Source organism: Cataglyphis hispanica, chromosome 3, assembly GCF_021464435.1.
Source record: "Cataglyphis hispanica isolate Lineage 1 chromosome 3, ULB_Chis1_1.0, whole genome shotgun sequence".
In the NCBI taxonomy this organism is placed as follows: domain Eukaryota; kingdom Metazoa; phylum Arthropoda; class Insecta; order Hymenoptera; family Formicidae; genus Cataglyphis; species Cataglyphis hispanica.
This window is the reverse complement of record NC_065956.1, coordinates 1,458,575-1,482,254: the sequence shown is the minus strand read 5'-3', so window position 1 is coordinate 1,482,254 and position 23,680 is coordinate 1,458,575. Positions and strand designations below refer to the sequence as shown.

The following is a 23,680-nucleotide window of genomic DNA, read 5'->3' as shown; positions in this document are numbered from 1 at the left end:
CGCACGCGAATGCGTATTCTTGCCAACAACTTCTTCCTACAATTTAATCTAATCGTGATATATAGGAAGACATTACCTGCCTATCATACGGGCTCCGGCTCGCGAAAGATTAATATACAAAGTAAACTTTCGAGAGTTATATATATATATTGTATACGCATCCTATTCTTGTACTCTATCTCATTTTTGTACAGAACTATGCTCTAGAACCTAAATCATAGTAATTATTCGATGTATAGTGACATTGATTATCGATCAGACCGTCTCGATCGAGATTTGATATTTTTATAGTTCGCGAGTACAAATCTAAGAATGGTGAGTAGTACTGGCGAATTATTATTGCATTAATTTCAGTACGGCGACAACTAACTTTTATCATATTCGAAGTATGGCTAGTACTGTCTGCTTATTTGTTATCAGGTCAATGCATTTCAATGATTTGACTGAATATCCTAACTGTTACTATATATATTGCAGCCACGTTTACACAAACAGTCATAATAGATATTTGTTAAATATCCTGGTTCCTCGCCAGAAATGTATGTTCAGATGTTTTCTTTTCATCGAAAAATTATATTTACAATGATTACACTTTGTATATACGTGGCTCTGTTAAGTTTTAAATCATGATTCTGTGATGTATTTTATGTTATTATCGACTGAATTTTTATCGTTGATCGCGAACCACTGCATTTTCTTTGGCACAATGAACGATCTAATCTTGAAGTATTTTTCGTGTAAATACATATTGTTGCTGATATCAATGTTCGACATAATATTTTTGATCTATATATATATATATATATATTTCTCGCACATTAACAGGCAATGTAAGTAGCAGTTATTTAAGGCTATCTGGAAAAAAATGATTGTCGCTTAAAACTTTAGTATGAAATTATTTGATTGCCTCTACCATTGCAGAATTTCTCGACTCGGTCTTATAATGTCTATGAATGTTTCTTATAGTATCAGATATTCCGTTGTATAATTTATGTCATTTGTACTATAATAATAAAGATCTTCAAAAGTTCTCTGCAACTGAATATTTTCAAGTATCATTTTTTTTATATTTACATTACAGCTGGTGTCAAGGTATTATGTATAAAGAAGGGAAATGTGACACAATAAATAATACAATGGTACGTATATTTTCTCACTCTTTTATATCATACGTAAATATCGACATAATCTTAAGACAAGATACACGCTCAGGAAGACTTATCTGCTAATAATATCAATGAAAATTTAACACACGATAGGATTTAATGTATACAGTTTTTCATAAGGAAATATATTTATTGCATTTTGAATTGCAGTATAACGAAAATATAGAATAGAATGCCATACAATTATTTACAAGTTGGTTTGAATTAAGAAGAATATAAAGTTGAGATAAATGTTTTGAGCGTCTCTAGCATTCCAATAAAGACTTCGAACTCGATTAAGTATCATGAATAATATGCATTATTATTGCAAATAAATTGTTTATTAAATTATTATTAAATTGTATCATGTTTTAAATTAATTTCTGTATCACATTACTAATTCGGAGGAAGCATACAATTTACTAAATGACATTGTCCTGCAGCATTTACATCATTACAATTAGATCTAATAATCATATAATAGAATTTCTCCAACGAAGAGTTTCTTACAACGAATTATCAACGAATGATCGATGTTATTGTTGAATATTAATTATGCTTTTGCTTCTTATTACGATATGCGTGAATAATAATGAGTATTAATCGATAAGTATCAGGATGACTAATATCTCATTTTTCTCATTTGAATTATGTTTTCCTTTCTAAACAGCATGATATTTTGCGATTTACGCCATCTATCTCATTTCTATTTTTTTTTTTTAATTTTAACGAACAATTTATTATTTTAAAATCTCACAAATTATCAATACCTAACTGAATCGTTTACAGATTATTTTCTATCCTCAGAGCGGCGCGACGCATCAAAACGAGCGTGTCGCGTTCTTTGGAATGAAAGATATTGATCATCTTTGATTACAAGGCTAATAATAAGTGTCGAACGCGCAATGTCTGCTTGTGGAAAGCCAGTTTCATAAAAGAAAGAAGTGAGTAGCGTTTCTTCCACGAAAGTGTCTTTCCTAGATAAGTCGATCGGTGGCAATATAAATTAGTCATTTATCGTTCGTGAAACAAGATAAAATTTCAAATCTCTCCCTCATGTACGATACATCATACGATGTTATATTCCATCAGTATACGGTGTAGTCTTGCCATTGTCTCTGCTGTCTATATTGCGTTCCGCTGATCTGTATAGCTTCCGGTGTTCTGTAATACGTCGTTCGGGCTCGATCGTTAATGCTTGTCGGTAGAAAGGGAGGACTCGAAACGAACGATTTTTGTTGATGCGAATGCTGCTGATGATGATTGATGGGCCGGGAGAGTTTGTAATTGTTTTCGGAAGATTGTAACACCGGTTCTCTACCTAGATGCTGTCTATGAACAGGTAGGACAAATCCGCTCGGTAAATTAGTTTCTTGAATTAAGGTCGGCGTCAAGGCATCATTTAGAGTAACGTCGTATTCGCTCTCGGGGATGTCCTGAAGCCGATGTGTTACTTCATTGATTCTCTGTTTGATTCTGTAATTATTGCCAGGTCCCGAAGCCAAGTGGTCCGGGATGTCCTCGTTTCTGTACGTCGAGCTGTAAATGTTTGGCGTGCTTTCGGTGCCAGTTCTGACTTTGCTACGGATCGGAGAATCGGTCTGCACGTTCGCGTACTTATCGCTCGAATAATTCTCCGTCCACTTGGATGTTGGATTCTCATCTTGATGATTGCGTAAATTGTAGGATTCGTTCTGAGTAGAATATCCTTTAGAGAAGTTGGACGGATCTTCCGGACTCCTCGAGATCTCTTCTTCTTCCTCCTTTTCGTTGTGTTTTTCGATCGGTCTTCGTAGCACAGGTCTAAATATCGCACTGTCATATTCGTCTTGCTGTTGCTTCTTCTGATGATCACTTTCAATAGTTTTGTAAATATCATACTGTTTATTGTCTGATTTCAGGTGTGATTCTTGATGATTGATGTTTCTGTTATCTTCTTGTTCCTCTTGTACATAATAATTCTTATGTTCGTTGTCGCGTAAGGCGCTTCGATGATCAGTGATTGTTTCTTCCTCTCTTCTAGGCGAATGCGGCGCTTTGGAGCCGACTGGTGACAATCCTCTTGGATTAGGATTACCGCCTCGAGATGGTAAGAAAGGCCTCTTCACGATTCGAACGGCAGTTCGTGATGGAGGAGGAGACGGAGACGGCTCTTCTTGCGGCTCGTCATAGTATTCCGACAAGTATTCGTCTGTATATGCAACTTGATGATGGCTCTGTTCATTTTTACTCTCCAAGTCTCTATCTTGATAATCTGCTTGCTGAGACGTTCTCTGAGATTGTCCGGACAAATTTCTGTTATAATCTTGAATATCGCTCACTTCGCGATCACTTTGTGTCTGAGTAGGTCTGGATGATCGTTCCGAATGCGATGGCTTTTCTGATGGATCAGTCATCGTATCCTTGTCGTCTTCAGTTTTATGAATAAGCTGTTCCGGTAAGCAGGTGGTTGTAGTGGTGGTAGTAGTTGTGGTAGCAGTAGTTTTTTCGGTTGTTCGATCGTATGAATTCGGTCTTCTGGATGCTTCGGTACCGTCTGATAGATCTTTCGATCTCGAGGATGATCGCAGTCGTTCGGCATCTCTTTCGCGTTCAAGAAGCCGTGGCGAATATGGTCGTTCTTGCCTATCGGAATCTTGCGATCTTCCGCGCGAATCGCGATCCGAGGATCTCTCGGGATCTTGCGATTTTCCTCGATCACGATCCGAGGGTCTCTCGGAACCGCGATCTTTTCCACGATCGGGAGATCTATCCCTACCTCGATCCCTATCTCGATCGTAATAGCGATCCCTTGAGCGATCCTGATGCGTTCTGAGTCGTGCTTCTTCCGGCGATGAATGATAACGAGTTCTATAAAAATTATTATAATATTAATTATTATCATTAATGATTATTAATTAATTAACGATTAATGTGAAGTTTGATCGCGTTAAACTTTTGTAAATTGATTTTTGCAACCGTATTTTGTTAAAAAGTAATTTAAAAATTTATATTGGAATTTATATATATAATAGAAAAATATGTTCAACAATTATATGTTAAGAATTTTTATTTTGATAGGGTATGAGATTTTTCATACAATTATAGTGATCCATTGCTGATGACATTACAATGTAATCAGTATATGATAAGTTATTTTTTTTTAATTTAGTACTTTTTTAATATGTATATGAATATGATTTGTGTTTAGTGGTTTAGTTTATTGTATATAATTAAATCGGAGTGTTGTGTGTACGTTACCTTACCTGAGGGGACGGTCCCTGTCCCGAGTTTCATAAAAATCTCTGTCTCTATCTCTGTCTCTGTACGAGGGTCTTCTTCTGAGCGGTCTTCTCGGTCTAATATCCTCTAACTCATAATCATAATAATCATCTTCCGTCAAATCTGCCGGTCGTCGTCGTGGTTCCTCTTTAATTATGATTTAATAATTAAATATAAATTAATAATTGATTAAATATTTTTTAAAACAATTTAATAATTACTTTCCGGAGAGGAATCAGTTACCTGTTGGTTGTACGGGAGTGGTTTTGTATGCATATCTATCTTGTTCCGAGATAGGTACCGGTCGTCTAATCTTGGGCGGCGTTCTCGGTCTTGCATAAACCGAACTGCTAGGCGCAGCTGGTTTCACCAGACCTTCCGCGTTCGATGTCGCACTCGCCGAAGGCGCTGCAGGTTCCTTATCATCGTAATCATCTCTGTACCTAGCGTGAATATAAACATAATATTATATCTTGTAAATGTTACTCAAACAATACAAAATATCAAAAAACATATATAAATTTTATCATATCTAAAATATATATATGAGATCTTTCAGATGTGATGAACAAGTTCTCTCTCACCTTTTATCGGGGTATCTTCGATCATCGGTATCTCTGTTTCTCGATTCCGTTCGCCTATCGTACACATCTAAATCGTCTACTTCCCTCGACGCTGATCTGATACCCTGATCCGGATTTCTTCCCCGCGGTCTCAAGTCATCCTCCAACGGATCCCTCGATCTCGGTGGATCTCTTCTGTTGCCTCTGCTCGAGTATCTGTCTCTGGCGGCATCTCGATCTCTATCATCTCTGCCGCGCGATGGCGGATCTCTCTCCCGGAAGTCGCGATCGCGATCCCGATCTCTGAACTCGCGATCTCTGTCACGCCTGTACTTCCGGTCATCGTACTCGTAGTCATCTCGGCCAAAGTCTCGCGATGGACGACCATACTCGTCGTCATAGTAGTCTTCCTCGTAGTAATCATAGGGTCTCCTCCTCGCCGGTGGTCTTCTCCTGGGTGGAATTCGGTCGCGTACAGCCGGTCGATTAGTTGATGCGGTAATCGGCGTCACGGTAGTCGTAGTGGTAGTCGTAGTCGTTGCAGCTTGATAAAGAGCGTCGTTTCTGTGCCAGTACTTCTTGGAATTGGCGCAATCGACCTCGGATACGAAGTGACAGATGAAGGTCTTTTGGTCGAACGCCGTGAAATTGGCGCACAGGAAGTCGTAGCGAGTGCCAAAGAGACAATGATGATAGACCTTGAAAAAGAGATTCGAGCGAGATATAAGAACGATTACGCGACACGCTGGTCGTTATCGACAGATTTCTAAAATTAAAACGCCATATTTTATTTTTATAACAGATCGTTAAGAGCGGTGAAATAAATTATGACGAATGGATGTTTACGAAATCGAGTCGGTCGATGGGTGAAAGCGGGCGACGAATCGGCGCCACGTGTCAGGTTTTCGAGACTTTTGAAGATGCTGTAGTCTTTTTTTTTTCATTTTTATTTGATTCCCTCAATTTGTTACATTCTCTTCGTATAACAAAACGCGTCGGCGCGATGATTTTAGCACACTTTTCACCGTGAACGTACGTGAGCGATCTTACCGTACGCCACCATGTAGCTTTCACACGGCGGCTACATGTGTGCGACGGCAAATAATTGCATCGAGTCGCATAAATGTGCATCCTGCGGTACGAGAGAGGAAGACGGAGAAAAAAAAGAGTCATTAATGTGTGCGAGGGCTCGCCGTATTATCTGGCACGCACAAACGCCAGTGAATTATCTGGCGAATTATCTAGAATCATTTAGAGCACATCCTTTCGGTAAGTGTTCGACAGCGTTTCACTGAGATTCTCGTAAAAAGAAGGGGATGAGCTTCTCCAATAATAGATCATGAATCTTACTCAACTCGCCATGTAAATGTCAGACGATCATTGAATGTCTAATCGCGTGTTTAATGAGCTTCGCAGAGAATAATTTCAGTATAGTTTTAAAAGTAGTTATATAAAACTTTTATTAGAAATATATCCTTGTCCTGATTTATCTTCTAGATTGTTACAATTGAATTATCGAGAATGCATTTTATTAAATATTTAATAAAATTTTTTGGCAAAATTTATTTTAGGAAATACTGATTCTTTCGAGAAATTTTGTTTCTCTTTTCTGTGAAGAATTTATGATGGAAAGTTGGCAAAACCTTTGTGAGAACTTCCTCTATGGCGAATGCTGAAAACAAATCGCGGTTATTTGCATTAGAATTGACGTTAGAATTATTCAAAACGCGTCATTCTTTATTTGACGAGTTTTTCCATAGAATCTTTCGCATCCTTAGTTTCCTTAATAAATTACAAACTCTGCACATTTTCATTTCCGCAAACGTCACAACGTTTTATATCGATCACGCTTGGGGAAAGGGAGGAGGCAGCATTAATTATCAGGGCCATTACAATTGTAAATTCGCCCGGGGAAAGATTAGAAAATAATCCAAGCGATCGCGAGTGATTTCCTGGCAGGAAGTCGACCGCGGTGAATTAATTACTTATTTCCCAATTTCTCTTCCGCGACAAATCCTTTGCAAAGTGCACAGTATAATGTAAATGGTCTTTTTAAAATTTTTTTTTTCTTTTTCATCACACGGGGAGCGCGTCTCGGCCGGCGAATCTCGCCTACGATATTTGCATGACAATGGTACCTACATTCGCTCTATAGCCCCGTGAAAATGATCGATAAGAGATGATCGAGCTGAGTACGTCGGAAAGAGGCTTTGTAATCCTTCGCTTTCACAATCGTAGAATTTTCGCACGCACGTGAATCGCGGAACGGTCAGGGACAGGAAGCGTAGCGAACCACGAAAGTCCTCTTCCTCGGCTTCTTTTCACGTTGACCTTGTTATTGCGGTCGGCAATAAAATATTTTTCACTTTCGATATCGATTTCTATTCTATTATCTCGTCATCACTTTTACGATCGAATCGAGCGATAACAATATACCTACCTATTTGACAATTTTCGAAAAAATATTATTTTCATTCTATCATTCTATCAGTCTACCAATTAAGAAATGTACAAATATAATATATGTATATTATATTTATTATAAATCCTCGTTGGTTTTTATCGAAATATTGTTCTTGCGAGTGTATCATTATTTAAGAAATTAGCATCGCGGTGATTTAAATTACGGTAAACGCGATGTTAATCTTCTCGAGATTTTGTATAATAAACATTACGTCAGATCTCGCCTACGCTTATTCTCTCTATATAGGTGCAATAATTATCTTTGTGTGTATATGATAATTACATCAGCAGAGTAATTTGATTCCATTCAAACGAGGCAAAATAAATATGCAACGATGATTTCTCAATCGATCGTTTTTCAGGTCGATCTCGTCATGCCAGGATTCACGGTGAAACGATCGCTCTCAGCGATGATTGGTAAAAGTGTGCTCAATCGATACGCATTTTTTTGCATTCACATCTCGTTCGAGAACTCGCTTTCGTTCATGGCTGCTCGCGTCGATGCTTATCAATCAAGTTCTTTGTAAATATCATTGTACAAATCGGATCGTGATTATTGTTTTTTCATCGACGTTAGAAACGTCAATAAACTCTCGGATCATTGACACCTGTTTATTACGCGATGGAGACATCGCCGTGTTCACAGATTTTTCTTTGAAATTTATTCAAGCGACACCGACTTCCCTGTCACCACGGTTAGCGTCAACAGCATCAGCTTTTTTGCCGAACAAATAATTCTAGCTTATCATCTATTTCTAATTATATTTTTAATTGCAAAGTAGTAGCGATAAAATTAAAAAAAAAAAAATGGATTTCAATCATAGTATTGCCGTTTGGTGTTTTAATAGGCATCTTTTGATGTAAAACTGCCTGCGTTACGATTGTGTATATTTTTGATTTTTGTTTTTAAAGATACTTATCGCGCTGATATTATCACGAGTAGATATTATTTCTATAACATAAGTATCATTAAATTAAATACCTGGCACTTGTGCGGCACACTGGCGTAGAATCCGTCGTGCAAGCCGTCGCACTTGAAGTCAATATCCTCGGGTATACTATTGTAGAATGGATAATCACTGAGATTATAGCCATTTAACTCGCGCGGTAGATTCGGGTCCCATATGTAATCAATTTGCGGAATTCCTGTTAGAGTGTGTCCGGTCGTTCCATTTGTTTCGATCGCAACTGTTGTCGTCTGGAAGAAATGAATGTTACAATTTTTTTTTCGAGACTTTGAGCTCTCTCTTTTCATAATCTTACAAAATTAACACACAGGCTCGATTATCTCAAAAGTTTGAAAACTTGAATACAAATTTATGCCTATGTCACATTTTATGAAAATAGCTTCCATTTCCTGCCGGAAATACGAGCATCGATTCGATTTTATCGTAATAACAATTTCCGTACACCGTGGAGGGAAAAGCGTTCGCGTCCGAGCCTAATATATGATAGAAAAGTTATTTTACGCTCGAAGAAACCGCTGTGTGCTGTGCAATAATGTTTAGGGATGAGCACTTGAGTTCAATTTGATGTCACATTCGCTCGTTTGTGTGCGAATGTGAAGTGAACGTGTCGCGCGCGCGTAAATTTAACGATAATCGATTTGACGTCGCCGTAAATTAATCAAAGTGTTTCGGCGCCTTCGCAAATATAGATATCGATGAGTCGATTATCAAATTGAATTTACAGCATACAAGTTTTACACAGTCTTTGTTACTTAGAACATGACGCACGATATTCATCTTATCACGCTTGTCACTAAGCGACTACTATTGTTTGTAAAATTTTTAATTAGCGCATTGAGAAAAAGAAGTTGTTCATTTGACTAAATGTGTTCAACTGATTATTATTTTTTTAATTGAAATATTTAAGTATTTAAGTCATCAAATACGTCATGTTAAATTTAATATGTCGTATTTAACTTAAATACATAAATATTTCAATTAAAGAAATAATAATCAGTTGAACACATTTAATCAAATCAACAACTTTTTTTTCTCAGTGCGATTAATTTACATACATCTGCTGCATTCGTCTTGTATATCCCTTTTTATTCGCGAATCAAAACTCGTTTGGTATGTAATGCTCATGTAGCGACTCTGGAATCGGTTTTGCAACATTTGATAAACGATTGTATTTCGTATGCGTCACGTGAATAACACGATTGCTACATCTAGCATCAGTTGAGCATAATTTTGATTTAATTGCTTTTCTTTTAAATAGAATGCACAATTAGTACAAAACATTTATGGTATCATAAGGTGAGTTTATTGAATTTATACCAAATTCAACCGCTGATCTAGAATTATATATTGTAATTTAAGTCGATTGATCGTAAATTTTCACGTAGAATCCGAACTTATTGGATAATTTGGATTATTTGATTAAGAATTATTAGATAATATTTGAGAATTGATCATCTTACTTTGTGAACTATTATGAATGTGATAATTCTTTTTAAATACCTCCAAATTTGCGTTTTCATTTTCCTCCACAGGCTCTTCAGTTGTGGTGGTGGTGGTGGTCGTCGTGGAGGTTGTCGCAATTTTGAATTTCGGTCTGGTCTTGAGTGCTGCGGAGACCGCATGGACCAATAATATTCCTACAAATATAAAAAAAAAAAAACAAATCTCATTATCGGGAGCACAAATTTAAGAATCATTGAAGTATTACGATTGAGAGAGTAATCATGAATCAGTTCCATGTAAATATAGTTTGCTTTGATTACCTGAAGAGTATCGATGGCTCTGATGAGCCATCTGATACATTAGGGGAAAAGGCCACCACGTATCTGCGGATTACGTAAGTCGCAGAGAAGCGTCGGCATTGCAAAACTCGGATGTTAAGTGTTGTGAGAATCTAACATAAGTGTTGTAATTTTCTCTCGCCGAGAGCGAGTGCATTCGGTTGGGTAATTGTTTTTAAACGGATCAAGGCTGTCTATTGATCGTTTCTTTTCCATATTTCGTTGATTTACGATCGAACCATATACGTGATAACATAACAAGCTTATAATATATTAATGTTCATCATGAATATTTCTTTATTTTTCATTTTCTTTTTTATTGATTTATTTATATTCTATTTTTTAATTTGTATTATTTCTCTCTTTCTTTTTTCAATTTAGTTTTTGAATTATTTTTTTTTTTTACTTTTATTCTTTATATTATATTACGTTAATATCTAAAATGAGTGAAAAAACTGGAATTTCCCGCGGTCATTTCCAACTATTAGGCTTCGTAGACCTTGTTACTGAATTACATTTGTAACTGTTTTAAAGTAGTTCAAGGCTGTTTTGAGAACTAGAAGATAAAGAAACTAAGCCGTAACTAAGGAGCGGACAGTTTGCGAGGTGTGAATTAAGGTAAAGATAATTTCCATATTTTTTTATATTTCAACTCCAGAGGTCGCACATTTTTATAGGCGTGAGTGTAATCAATAATTCATGCTCTAAGAATAGATTTGATTTATACTGATATTTTTCGAGAAAAGGAAAACGCGAGAATTAGTAAATGCTACATACTTTATCGGATTAATTAACAAATGTTTAAAATGTGAAAATAATTGCAAACAAGTAACCGAGTAAGCATTCTTATAATGCTTGTAATCGTTTTTACGATCGTTATATGTTTTTCGCTCCGTTATTTTCGACACTGTAGATTTTAGATTTTCAAATATCGTGTTCATACACGCGGAAAAATATGTTATCACGTGTTTGCGCATTTCGATTAGGACTGCGCTACGTGAACGCGGCTTCGTGGACCAGAAAGTAGATGTCCTCGAAAGTGATGTTGAAAATGTGCATAATGGACTCGACAACCGATCGCATAACGGAATCATACTTTTCCAGGCTGCGCCGATCGATAAGAAACCGCACTGCGCAAGCATTGTATGTATAAAAATGAATTATGAGAACGCGCTCGCATTCCGTTTGTGGGAAATGTTAACGTGGGCGTACTCCCCTTTCATACATACAGTTATGATAAATCTGTTTTCATGACGAAATCACCGTTGTTACTATTACATTGTCGGCATATAAATAAATTGCTTCATCCAATTGTCTATCGGTCCCGCGGAATCTCCATCGAATGGGAATGACCTGACATTTTCCTTCTTCGAAGGGCGTGACCACGTTTTTCTTTTTACCTTACCGCTGATTTTCATTGAGAACCTTCGACGCTACGAGACGCATTTACGTGTACATCTACGTCTGATATATAAAGATGATCAAACGTTATCTTAATCGTCGTTTAAACTAAATCGTTAAAATTTTATATAGCGTTATATGGTTATCATAAAACTTTTACGATATTGTAAAAATAGTAGTCTCTCAATTATTTCGTGATTTTAAAGCGAGATTTTAAAGATCTCGAATCGAACATTTTCCGAGAAGCAGAAAATGTTAGAATGCATTTTAAATGCTTATGGTGATTGATTTAAATTTATTATTAATGGATATTACGAATGGAGAACAAATCGATAGTATTTTTTATTTGTAGTACGCTGTTGTATTGTGCCGTAAACAGCTGCGGGGTAATCTTTTCCGATACATTAATTTTTACAAAATTTCCTCTTTTTATTAGATTCGGATTTTTTATTGCAACAAAACGATTTTGAAACAATTATGAAACTGATAATGTTAAATTAATGTTCATTTTACTGAGTATCTTATCCGGAATTTTTAAACTCTTCAGATTATTCGTCACATGTCTCACGACGAGACAAAGAAAATGGTCCTCTTGACATTCACGACAGGTCCCTCTTTCTTCGTGGAACCTCTCTGTAAAATGCTTTTGCGAATCACACGCAGCTACAATCGCAGGACGAATACTAAATGTGTGTTTGACATGAGATGAAAAGAGATTCATAAGAATCTTGTCTGACTTGACGATTCAGAGCTCAGTATTCTTTGCATTCGGTACTCTTGATTAACGAGCCCTAAAACTCATCTTTCAAAACTTTCTTACGAGCTTTTTATCAGCATTAACAATTGTGCGAGCAAAATATGATAGAAATATTTTGTCTTACAATTTTTAAGTTAATTACTTCACTTTCATATGGTGTACTTTCAAATAGTCAACTCTCTTCAATTTTGACACTACGAGATTTAACTTCTTTGAATTATCTATCACGTACACAATTTATTAATACGCTCGTCATGGAAGGTGGTCATTGTTTGATATTGCACGAAGGAATCACGGTGAGAATCGTTCTACGTGCGTGACTTAAAATTCTCAGGTGTAGAAGGTCGTCCACTACCTCTTCGGCATTCCATTACGGTCGTGAAAAGTCCAAAAATACTAAAGACACAACGTAAGGAGGGAGGAGGGGGATGGCGAGATGGACAAGGGGAGAGTCTCTCTTCTACGGAGCGGCACAAACAGGATTTCAAGAAATAGTAGAAATCGAGTAAAAGTGCCGCTGACAAGCTCCGTTTAGTATTGGGGAAACATCGTTGTGAGAAACGAAGAATCATCTTTCGGAAACTGTGCTTACCGTACAGAGCGAGCAGCAGCAGCCATCGTTTCTCCCGCATCTTGGCACTGTAACAAATAAATCAATCTTGTTAGTTAACGGGAATATCTCTGTATAATACTTTAATTATATTAATTTAATTAGGAGATATTAAGTACAAAATTCAATGCATCATTTGATGTAGAGCAATAGAAAGAGTAAATACTTCGTATAAGTTATTAAAATTTTATCTAATATCTCTCTGCCGTTATTTTTTTTTTTTTTTTACGCAGAATGTCTTAAAAGACGAAGAAAAGTTTCTATTTGCGAAAGGTCAGTCAAATTTCTTGGGGTGTTGAGAGTCAATTGCACGGCACTGTAAATCGGCGAATATAATCAAAGCGGAGAGCCTTAACATTATAGCCGTAGACTGTAGAGGTGCTTGAGTATATGGGAACGGATAGGAACTTTCTCTGTGCTGTCACCACTGCTAACCATATAATGCAAGGATAATGCGGGTGTTATATAAATGCGTGATCACGTAATATCGGGTGTGACTTTGTAGTAGCTATTGCGAATGTCTAATTACCAGAGGGTATGCTTCTGCAACGCACGCATCTGCTTAGCGAGATCTTTCGGAAGAAATCCTCGATGCGATAATCGTGATAATGTCTTGATTCAATAACTTATTATGCTAAATACATGAGGATATTGCGATAAATATTGCATTCTCGATAATAATATCGGATTTATCTTTTTTCTCTCAATATTAAATTTGCATTTAAATCTTTAAATCTTATGTGTATATGGTTCTTGCATATCACGCGATTTACTTGTTAAAATTTATCGAGGAGTTCAAAAAATGTCTTTCTCAATCTTAAATTATTTCTATGTAGACGATCCTTATTTTTGCAGACTTCCGATCACTGTTTATAATTTCCTCCACCTAGTGATATTAGGTCTTTAAGATTTTTTTTTTCATCTTGTCTGATAATCTTGCAATCTTTCAGCATCAAATTCGATTACCAATCTTGTGAATCTTGATGTAGTTATATGACGAGTATATATATTACATTATTTATATATTTGTTAAAATATGTACGATTTGTATGCACGACCGACTGTTAATGAGATTTGAATCACAGTGAATCTAATAAGTTTGGCACTCTCGCCAATAAACATAAGATCTATACTTGATTATATAAAAGAAGCCAGTACGATGATTAAAGCAAAATGCACCACAGAATTTAATTCCGCTTTATCGGAATTATTAAATTAAATTTGTCTTTAATTAAGTAGAAAGGTGGCATGCGATTTTAAAGCGTAAATATATACGATTCCTTGCACGTTCTTCTCAATTTCCGCACAGAAATGTGGAACGTTCGAGCCAATCGCACGCAGTGCACCATGTATATGCTCGTATTAATTAAGTACACTATCGCGCTCTAGTTCTCAGACAGATTTTTATCGTTTCTATAAAAGTAGGAAAGAAAGAGAGAGGATACTTCCCCCGCCTGGCTAAAACCATAGAAGACTACATTATTCGGTTACACAAGTTTTCGTAATTGTTCCCTGTATTTGTGTCACAATGCGAACGAGTTCTCAGGCAGCATGGGAAACATCCCTTTCCACAGATTAAAGATTAATTTTATCCGGAAGCTGTGCAAATGAGACCCGAATCTTAACGAGATCTATGAATATTCGGATAATTCTTTTACTCAGCAAAATATATATTATTGTGTTTCGAAACAAGTAGTATACAATTTATTATTATTTATATTGTTTTTTTTTATAAATTTACTTTTATAAATTTTTTATAATTTATTATTTATTTGATTCTCCGCCAATATTTACAATTTTTATCAGTTATATTTATGGCATTATGTATTTTTATTACAGATTATTACGTGGTAGAAATTAATATAAGCCTTTAGAAAAATTATCATACGGCTAAAAGATTTTAGTTCATGCATTATATGAAAAATAAGAAAAAGATACAATCTCTCAAATGCATCCATTGCGTACCTTTTATCACCTATTTAATGTTTCTTTTGTCGGACTATCTTTTTTTTTGTGCGCGGAATGTGTCACTCACGTAACATTACCTTACGGTAAATTACGTTATGTTATGACATACGAGTAACGGTCATCTATGCTCACTAAAGGTCACCGGAAATCATGGCTTGTACGTGCGCGACGAGTCACTTGATTCATCAGACTTCTTAATCTTGGCGAGTGCGTAGCGAAAAGTGTTTTGAAGATTTTCGAATGAACTATGAGAGAATTATTAAAGACGCACAAACATTTTTATTAAAAATAAAGAATAACATTCTAACAGTTGCAATGTTTGCAACTCTGAATCAGTTATTTTATTTTATTTTATTTTTTTTTTTTAAATAATTTATATATGAAATTTTTATGCATTTTTCCTGCTGTGACAAACAAAATTTTTTGATTAGAGGTTGCGTTAAGGTGTGGTTACAAAACTCGATAGCCTTCAAAAGCACAGTATGCCGAAATAACAGGCTTTCATTTCCTTGTGCGTGCTATTCGAATGTTCGCTCCGAGGCGTATTATTGAATTAACCATCGACCGAGAAAAACTATGCGACTGATATCGAATGCAATGCGGTAGAATGCATACGATGAGAGGAAACTTTAATTAAAAGATGCCATTAAAATGCTGCAAGTTGTGAAAGGTTGATACGGAAAATTCCTTTGTTTTTCAAGAATATCATCTTTTTTTCTCGTTAACGAAAATTACTATATGATTTATACATAGAAATAAGATAAAATCATATATTATGTATTGTAAATAATGTGGAAAAATATAAACTGTATAATTTGGACGAGGATTCTATAATTAAATACGACTTAGTACTTTATTGCAGCATTGCTTGGAGCCATAATTGACATAAACAGCTGGTGATTGACATTTAGAAGTTAAATATCACGCGAAACCAAGATACAAATGTATTTATGTGACACAATTTTTTTAATTTTCTACAAAAATTTCTAATAAAAGAATGAGTTAGTGATATTGTTTTGCAATAAAGTGATAAAAGTTTTTGAAAAGTTATTGATTTTATTGCAGCGAGTTTTATCTACATTCCTTAAAGCAGTGAACTAAGCCAGATTAAATCAGACACGACATAACATGCATCAATGCGATATTTACTTACAGCGAATCTATTTGAAATAGATTTATTTCGTAATCCATCAAATCAATGAATCGATCGCGAACATAACGCTTCTCGCCATTCTAATTTTCACGTGCTGTCCGCACGTAGGATATTCGTTACATTAATTATGAGCACTGCTTGCCTTGTAGGTAGAAAGTGTGCAATTGTGTAAGGCAAATATATGTGCAGAGCAAACGTTAATAATCACAACGGGGGCTGTTGATTGGGCGTACGCATATCCCAAGTATCCTACGTAAATTATGATTACTACGTATAGTTTTTTTTGTGTAGAATCGTTGAACTTGGACGAGCGCCAGAGCCGCATCGAGGATTTTTGAAGGATACGAGCAAAATGAGATTCTGCGCAGCTGTGTCTCGAAGTAAACACGCGTCGCAACAATCGATTTTGATTTCTTTTTGCGAATGACTAATGGCTTCATGTATAAATACAGGAGTAAGCTTAAACATTTTATGTTTAAATATGGACACAGAAATGATCTCTGAGCATTAAAGCGATAAGTAGAATAGAAAACAAAATTTGCAATGCTTTCGAAATCAGAAATAAATCAGAAACATTCTTAACGCTAAAAAAAGCAAATTTAATTAGAGAAGTTGAATTTGTAAACTAAATTTGTGAAATTATTTTGATAAAATGTATTTTTATTTTATTTTTTTTTTTATTTAATTTAATATAAACAAATTAATATAAACATTATGAAGCGTTAATCATCTTAAATGAAAATTTTTCTTCTTAATTTTGCTATATATTTCTATGAGCTACTAAATTTTCTTAAAGTTCTATAATTTTCGTTCCATCTCATCAATATATCGCGTTTCCAAGCTTCCATTCTAACGCTAGAACGATTTCTCCCATTAGAATTTAGAAATTTTTAAATAATTTTATAAATTTTCTTTGTGGGTGTATATTTTCCTAATTTTTATATGTTCTTTAAATAACGTATTACTAATTTACGTGCAAAGGAAGTATATAGAACTTTTTCATTGCAGAAAAATAAATTTAACGAGTAAATATACATATACAGCTTTTAATTGTAGTGGTATATTCGCAAATAAGTTTCTAATACCTGCATTCACCAAGTTTATCGTACTCTCTAATGATCAGGAATTAAAATAATCAAACTCATTTATCACAAAGCAATTGCTTACGCAATAATGCGATATCGTTCAAAATTCTTATCTATTTTTTTTACATTTAAAATGCTATTTTCAAATTTCTTGGCGCATTGGCCAAACACGTTAATTAATTTAATTTTTATTTAATATAATATTTTATTATAATAATTTTTATTAATAATTTTTATTAAAAATTGTTTTGTATAACGATTCAGAATTCATTCGATCGAATCAATTGAAAAGTATTTTGGCTGTTTTTGCTGATTGAGACGAAAACTTCAATTCCGGAACAAAAGATTTTACTCTTGATTGAGAATAAAACTTATTCAACCATAAAGCATCATTCGCGTCGTTGAGGCGTAAAATATATACGACAAATACAAAAATATGTACGTAGACAATAATTATTGAAAAAAAAAGAGAATTAATTGTACGGTTTTCTTAAATCTGCACGGTAAAAGTTGGACATTTGTTGCGTTCTCAACAATGATACCGCTTCAATTTCAAGGATCGGGCTTTAATATAATATCAACGTGATTTATAATTCTGCACGCTTCATTACGAGGCTTTTACGTAAGCGCAAAGTGTTAATTACCTCGCAATATGGATACCGTTTTGATATATCGGGCGAAACTATTCGAAAGTTATTATTTAAGAGCGGGCGGAGGAAAAAATCGGGCGCGCGCGGAATTTGCCGTTTCGCCTCGTACGAATTTCTCTCCTAAGAAGAGAGGCCTGTGCTTCGTGTATAATTAGCGCGATTAATGTGTCGTGAAGCCGGTGCTTTACCGCCATCTTTTTCCTGTTCTTCCTGCTCTTCCGTGCGAACGATTGTTCGTTAGAGAAGAGAGCATAACGAGATCGACGGGGGTCCATATAAGAGATATTTTACGGTTTCACGGTGCTTTTCCTACCTCGCTATAAATTTAAGTTTGTAGTTTATTGTAATTTTTTATGCAGTAACCTTGTTATGTAACTTTTACAACGATATAAAGCAATATAATTACGATTAAATGACACTATAATTCCAATAGAGAAATATATATATATATATATATATATATATATATATATATATATATTTCGATTGCAAAATAAATAAATATTTATCGAAAGTAGACTCGTGCAACACACATGTCGTGCAAAGGTGTGACATACTTTTTGCCTGTTGACGCATTCGAACGCTGGTCTGGTTTTCTTACTATGAAAGTGCTGATGAAGTCAAATTTCGTTTTGTCCCCGGGCGATACGTCACGAGCTTTCAAAAGTCTGAGTTTCTATCAAACAATTAAGATTCACATGTGTTGCATCAACAATACATTTCTCAAATTTCTATGAAACGTGACGACACTAATCCATTCGAAGAAATCGAAGGAACGATCATCAGTCTCATTCGGCATTCATTAAATTCGTGAAATTTTCACTTTGCCTCGAATCAATAAATACAGTAATTGTTTACTACAAATCTTTTACTTGATAATGCGTAGCAGTAAGCTCCTTGATGCATACTGCTATTTTTATTTGCACGCTACTCAGAGAGATGCATATATACATTCTCCGAACTCATATACCTTTGCCCGGGGTTATCCTCTCAATCATTTATTCATCCTCTCTTCTCCGTGAATACGATTATATTTTCCAAGAGATTTACAGTGAGATGTGTACGCGTTAGAGGATATAAGCAAACAAATAGCATACTGTTGAGCCATCTGATATTAGTGATCAGAATTTTATTTATCCCTTTTTGTAACCGTATTTCCCGTGCAATTACTCGAAAGAATATTGCGATCATCGAATGGAAGATATTTTATCGTTTTTATATATTATATTTTTTCCTCAATTTTTTTTTTTTTTTTTATCATTTGAATGCAAGTGTCCCTTCTGTTATTCATTGTACCCTTTTAGCGTGAATCCGTCTGGATTCCGCTAATCATGGGTCGAAATGGAAATTTCGTTCACTCAATCGCAAATCGCGCGGATCGCAAAACTATCCGGGCGTTCGATTATGGCGAAGTCGTTCGTTTATTTTTCCGCCGGCGTATCGGGAGAAAGCCGACCGTCGCTCGTGCTTGCTCGCGACGGCGGACATGGATTATGTCGTAACGCCGTGGCGCTGTGCAATATTGTTTCTGAAAAAGATCCCGCAAACGGTACGGTCGGGGATAGCACGTGTTGCTGCTGTTGCTGCACCTTCTGTTCGTCGATCCGTCCGGTGCGCGAAGAAAACCGGCCCACCGCATGATTATGAAATTTTTTTAATTACATAACAGCGAATTCTCGCACGCGGCGAAAATTTTCGCGCCGCCCCGTCCCCCACCCCCCCTTTCACCCTTCCCGTGAATCCGAAATGATTATGGAAACATATATACGCACCTGGATGCTTAAAGATCCTTATAGGAAAGGGAAGAATCTACGCAAGTTGAATAAACGTTGGAAGATCGATTAAAATATCATTAATTCTGGCGAAAAGGAGATTTTTTTATGGTTTATTTTAATTATGGAAATTGATCTCTCGAAATGATTCGAGAGATGTGATGAAGATATGTCGATGTTTTAACCGCAAGAATTGATCGAAGAAACTGAGAAAAAAAAAAGACAAGTGTCGTTAAGAAGAGCTGGTAAGGCGTGTCGCGTCTAACGCACTTCTCTCGCAAATTAAATTCACTTTCGAACGTGTATACAATCGCCTCGTGGAATCCACCGATTGAAAGTGAACGTGGTGGACGCATTAGAACGTGTTGGACGAAGCGAGACGATGAATTACACGAGTAAAAGAGAAGCAGGGAAAGAGAGAACGGTCGATTGAGATTCCGTCGAGGTTACGGAAAACTTATTCCGCCTAATCGATGAAGTTGATTGTGGCAATTTGCATATACGCGCGAGATGATTTCTTCATTTAGATAAGTCCATGATAAGAGAAATGTGGCGAAATGTTATTATCGCGACTCGATTGAAAGTAAAATCTCGCTCTGCGAAATTTTTGTCTCAAATAAATCGGTGAGGCCTTTATATTTCATCAGCTCAATTGTATTTTCTCACACGGATTGTTGAGATGGAGAGATTGAAATTATTAACGGATCGAAATCTTTACTAATCTCGTTTCCTGCGATATTCGCTGATTAATTATGCGATCGCTTAAATTAGCTAATTATTTTACTTGTTCATATTTATCTTGAGCATATTTCGTCGACGAAAACTTTTCTCGCAATTTTATGGCAATAGCGTATGATTTATCTTTCGTGCTGTGATAAATACGAATAAATTACCATAAGACCGACGAAAGTTTCCAGTTGGGAATAGGATTCGCGGAGCGAGTGCACCGTGCGTGCCCGATGCGTGCGTGCCGTTGCATGTGTGCGAAGACGCATGTGTGGCGCGATCGAGTATACGTCTCTTTTTTAAGCCGAACGAACTCTCTTCTCGTTACCCGCGATTTCCGACGAGATTAGAAATTCGTGACTTTGCCGGAGAGCGCGATCACTCGACTACTCGCGAATCGAAAATATTGCGCGGAAAAGGATCGAGAGTATATGGCACTATTTTTTTTTAGGCGACATTTTTCGCGCGAGACTGTTTCGATTTCGCGCTCATCGGCCCGAGTGGAAAGTTGGATGTGACAAATTCGATGATAAAAGCAGTTCGCTCTCTTTGTCATTTTGCTACCGTGATACAAAAACGATTGAGCAGGAAGACGCACAGGATGCGACCAGCAGCGAAAGTCCTGTCTTTATGACGATCTCCGAAGCGGTTCGGTTTAATGCTCGCGTTTTTTTAGATCCTTTCCTCGATCCACTCGGATGAATCGTGCATTATATTGCGTGTTATTTGTATTTTTCAAACAGGCAGAAAGATAAGCATATTATTATATTTATATAATTAAATAATTGATGCAAGTAAAAAATATTCAAGACAAATAGTATTTTAAAATCATTGTTTTTTGAAATTCTCGAGTTTTCCCTTAAGACTATTCCTCCGGGCCAACTTACATGAGTTGTCGCAAGAGAACAATGATATTCTGACCGCGGGCAGAGGCTGAGGACTCTTTCTAAATAAACACTGTGATTAGGGCCGGTGAGGTAACGCAAATTTCATTAAGTTCGTCGAAACATCACGGCGTTTCGCTTTCTTTTTAATATCGAAACATGTATATAGATATGAAGGAAATTGTAATATTGCGCGCTTGAAGTTTATAAAACATATATATATACATGGTGCGTTTCACCGGGAGATTGAATCGTTTCTTCAGAGAACGAGCGATTTAACATTATGTAGATTTCGCAAGATCGTAAGATCATGCGAGAGCCGCGAAAGCTTTACTCCGAAATGGAGAACGACCCAATAAGTTCTTTTTTTTTAAATCGCTCCATCTCTTCGAATACGCGACCTCTGCGAGAGCAGAGAATGTAATTTATTTGCGCGAAGTGAAGATGATGAGGACCAAACCTGTCTCTCTCGGCTCCGCTAAGTTCTTCGCTAATTCCTCATGAAACCACGGTCCTCACATCGACTGGCACTTGAAATTCACAGGTATATTACGAGAATAAGCGAGCAGATGCGAGCACTTTTCGTCGAGCGAAATTGATAATATGCCCCCCGAGAAAATGCTCCGTTTTGCCTTCTTTTTTCGATGGGGCTGCGAAAATTAAACAAGGACAGGACAAGAGGATACGCGCGCGAGACGGTTTTTCGTGCGGGTGCAGGGCGAGATCGCGGTGTCCGGTCCGGCCAGAAGACTGCGCGATGGAAGTGGAAAAGCCACCAGCAGGAGCGTTGTGCTCTGACCACCATCGTCTGGTTGAGAGCTTTCTACGAGCGACGACAAGGCGGAGGAGGGAGTCGAACGTCGCATTGGCGTCTTTGGGACTTGATCCGAGCATTGGCGTAATCTTTTCGAAGATTGGAGGCCCCAGGTCGTGAGAGAAAGGCACGCGCGCGGCGAATAAGCGCAACGCGTAGACAGACAGATACCTGCGTCGCCACCTGACAGTACGAGAAAAACACACAGCTGTACTATCCGCATCCACACATACACACCCGGAAAGCAAGCTCGATATCGAATTGTTAAGGTCATTGCTGCGTGCAACGGTGATATTTGCTCTCGCATTGCGGCGATAGGATTAATCTCTGACTCCGCTTTGCAACAAGTTGCTCTGACCTATAATTACGACGGGTCTGACATATATATATATATATATATATATATATATATATATATATATATATATATATATATGGGTGATTATAACTGCGATTGTTTGATTTCTATTGTTGATCCATTACGATCGACGCATCAAGCGTCGCCGTTATATTCGAACTTTGTGAGAGATCTTGAGACGTTTAATTGAATGACAGATGGGAGTGTAAATCGGTCGATCTGAGCACAGTTAAATTTTTATGACATTTGTAATGCGAGCGGTTTGACACCTATTGTCCTGATAAATAGGTATATGCGTGTATCATAAAGTAAAGGTAGATCGATCGAGACTTTGATCAAAGGTCTTTCACTGCCTTCAGGAGGTTTTCTAAACCTGCCGCGATCCCTTCGTCATCTGTCACCGACTAAACTTAGCATGTGCATACTTCGAAGAATGTGCATACGAAAGATCAATGAGAGATGCGTCGAGTGAAAGTGGAACGTTGAGCGTTAATATCTTGACAATAGATGCCAGAAATCGTCGTTTAACAGATTTAACAGATGTATGTCTCAATTGACTTTTTAACCGATAAAGATGTCGTGTGAATCTTGACGGAATATAGAGAGCTGCTTTTCCTCCGCGATAGGTCTTTCGTAATGCTTGTAGAGATACCACGCACACGAATTCCCATCTCTTTGGATTTTCAATAAATTATCTTCACGGTCGCGCGGATCGAATGGATGCTGTCGCCGATATCAAAGAGAATAACCGGATCTTCCATTGGACTGTTTCATGGTTTAAAGCGCTGCTAACGCGACATTAAGCATGGGATTTATATGTCACTTATTAATGACTTCTAATGACATTTGAAGAATATAGCAATATATATGTCAATTGCGTTATATGTGGGAAGATTTTCCCTTTCGCGTTACATGTGGGAAGCGCAGTAATCATTAGAAACTGGTTATCATATTCCTGATGTTACATGATGTAACGTAGTGCGAAGCGAAAAATTCGTTGTATTGGTTATATATAATAATAGGCAAAAAGACGCATCATATTAATTTATATTTTGATACATTTATATTTACGTAAAATTTATTATTCCTTAAATTAAATACAACAGTTTTAGCAATTTAATTTACATTTATAGTTTTATTTATTCGCTAAGAATAAATTCCATTCTTGATAAAAAGTAGATATTATTGTTTTTACATCGCTAATCGGTGAGAAATTAAATAAAATATAATATAAAATAAATAAATTAAATAAAATATAAATGTTAAAAAATAGACTTTATTTTTAGTTAAAAGAATTGAAAATCTCATCAATAATCGGCTA

At 36.4% G+C, this 23,680-nt stretch overlaps 1 protein-coding gene across 2 annotated transcripts; it reads right to left on the bottom strand.

The window, feature by feature from the left end:
• Positions 1 to 1,144: 1,144 nt before the first annotated feature.
• Positions 1,145 to 21,966, bottom strand: LOC126859376 (uncharacterized protein DDB_G0287625). Of its 2 annotated transcripts, XM_050610638.1 has the most exons (9): positions 21,648 to 21,966; positions 12,932 to 12,978; positions 9,901 to 10,037; positions 8,415 to 8,630; positions 4,991 to 5,667; positions 4,650 to 4,849; positions 4,391 to 4,553; positions 3,834 to 3,995; positions 1,145 to 3,788 (listed from the first exon to the last, which is right to left on the bottom strand). In XM_050610638.1, exons 2-9 carry the CDS (start codon positions 12,969 to 12,971, stop codon positions 2,234 to 2,236), a joined length of 3,150 nt encoding a protein of 1,049 aa, XP_050466595.1. In that variant the 5' UTR covers positions 12,972 to 12,978; positions 21,648 to 21,966; the 3' UTR covers positions 1,145 to 2,233. The 2 variants fall into 2 exon arrangements, with proteins under 2 accessions (XP_050466595.1, XP_050466594.1); XM_050610637.1 differs by having other exon boundaries at positions 1,145 to 3,995; positions 21,648 to 21,965.
• Positions 21,967 to 23,680: the final 1,714 nt, after the last annotated feature.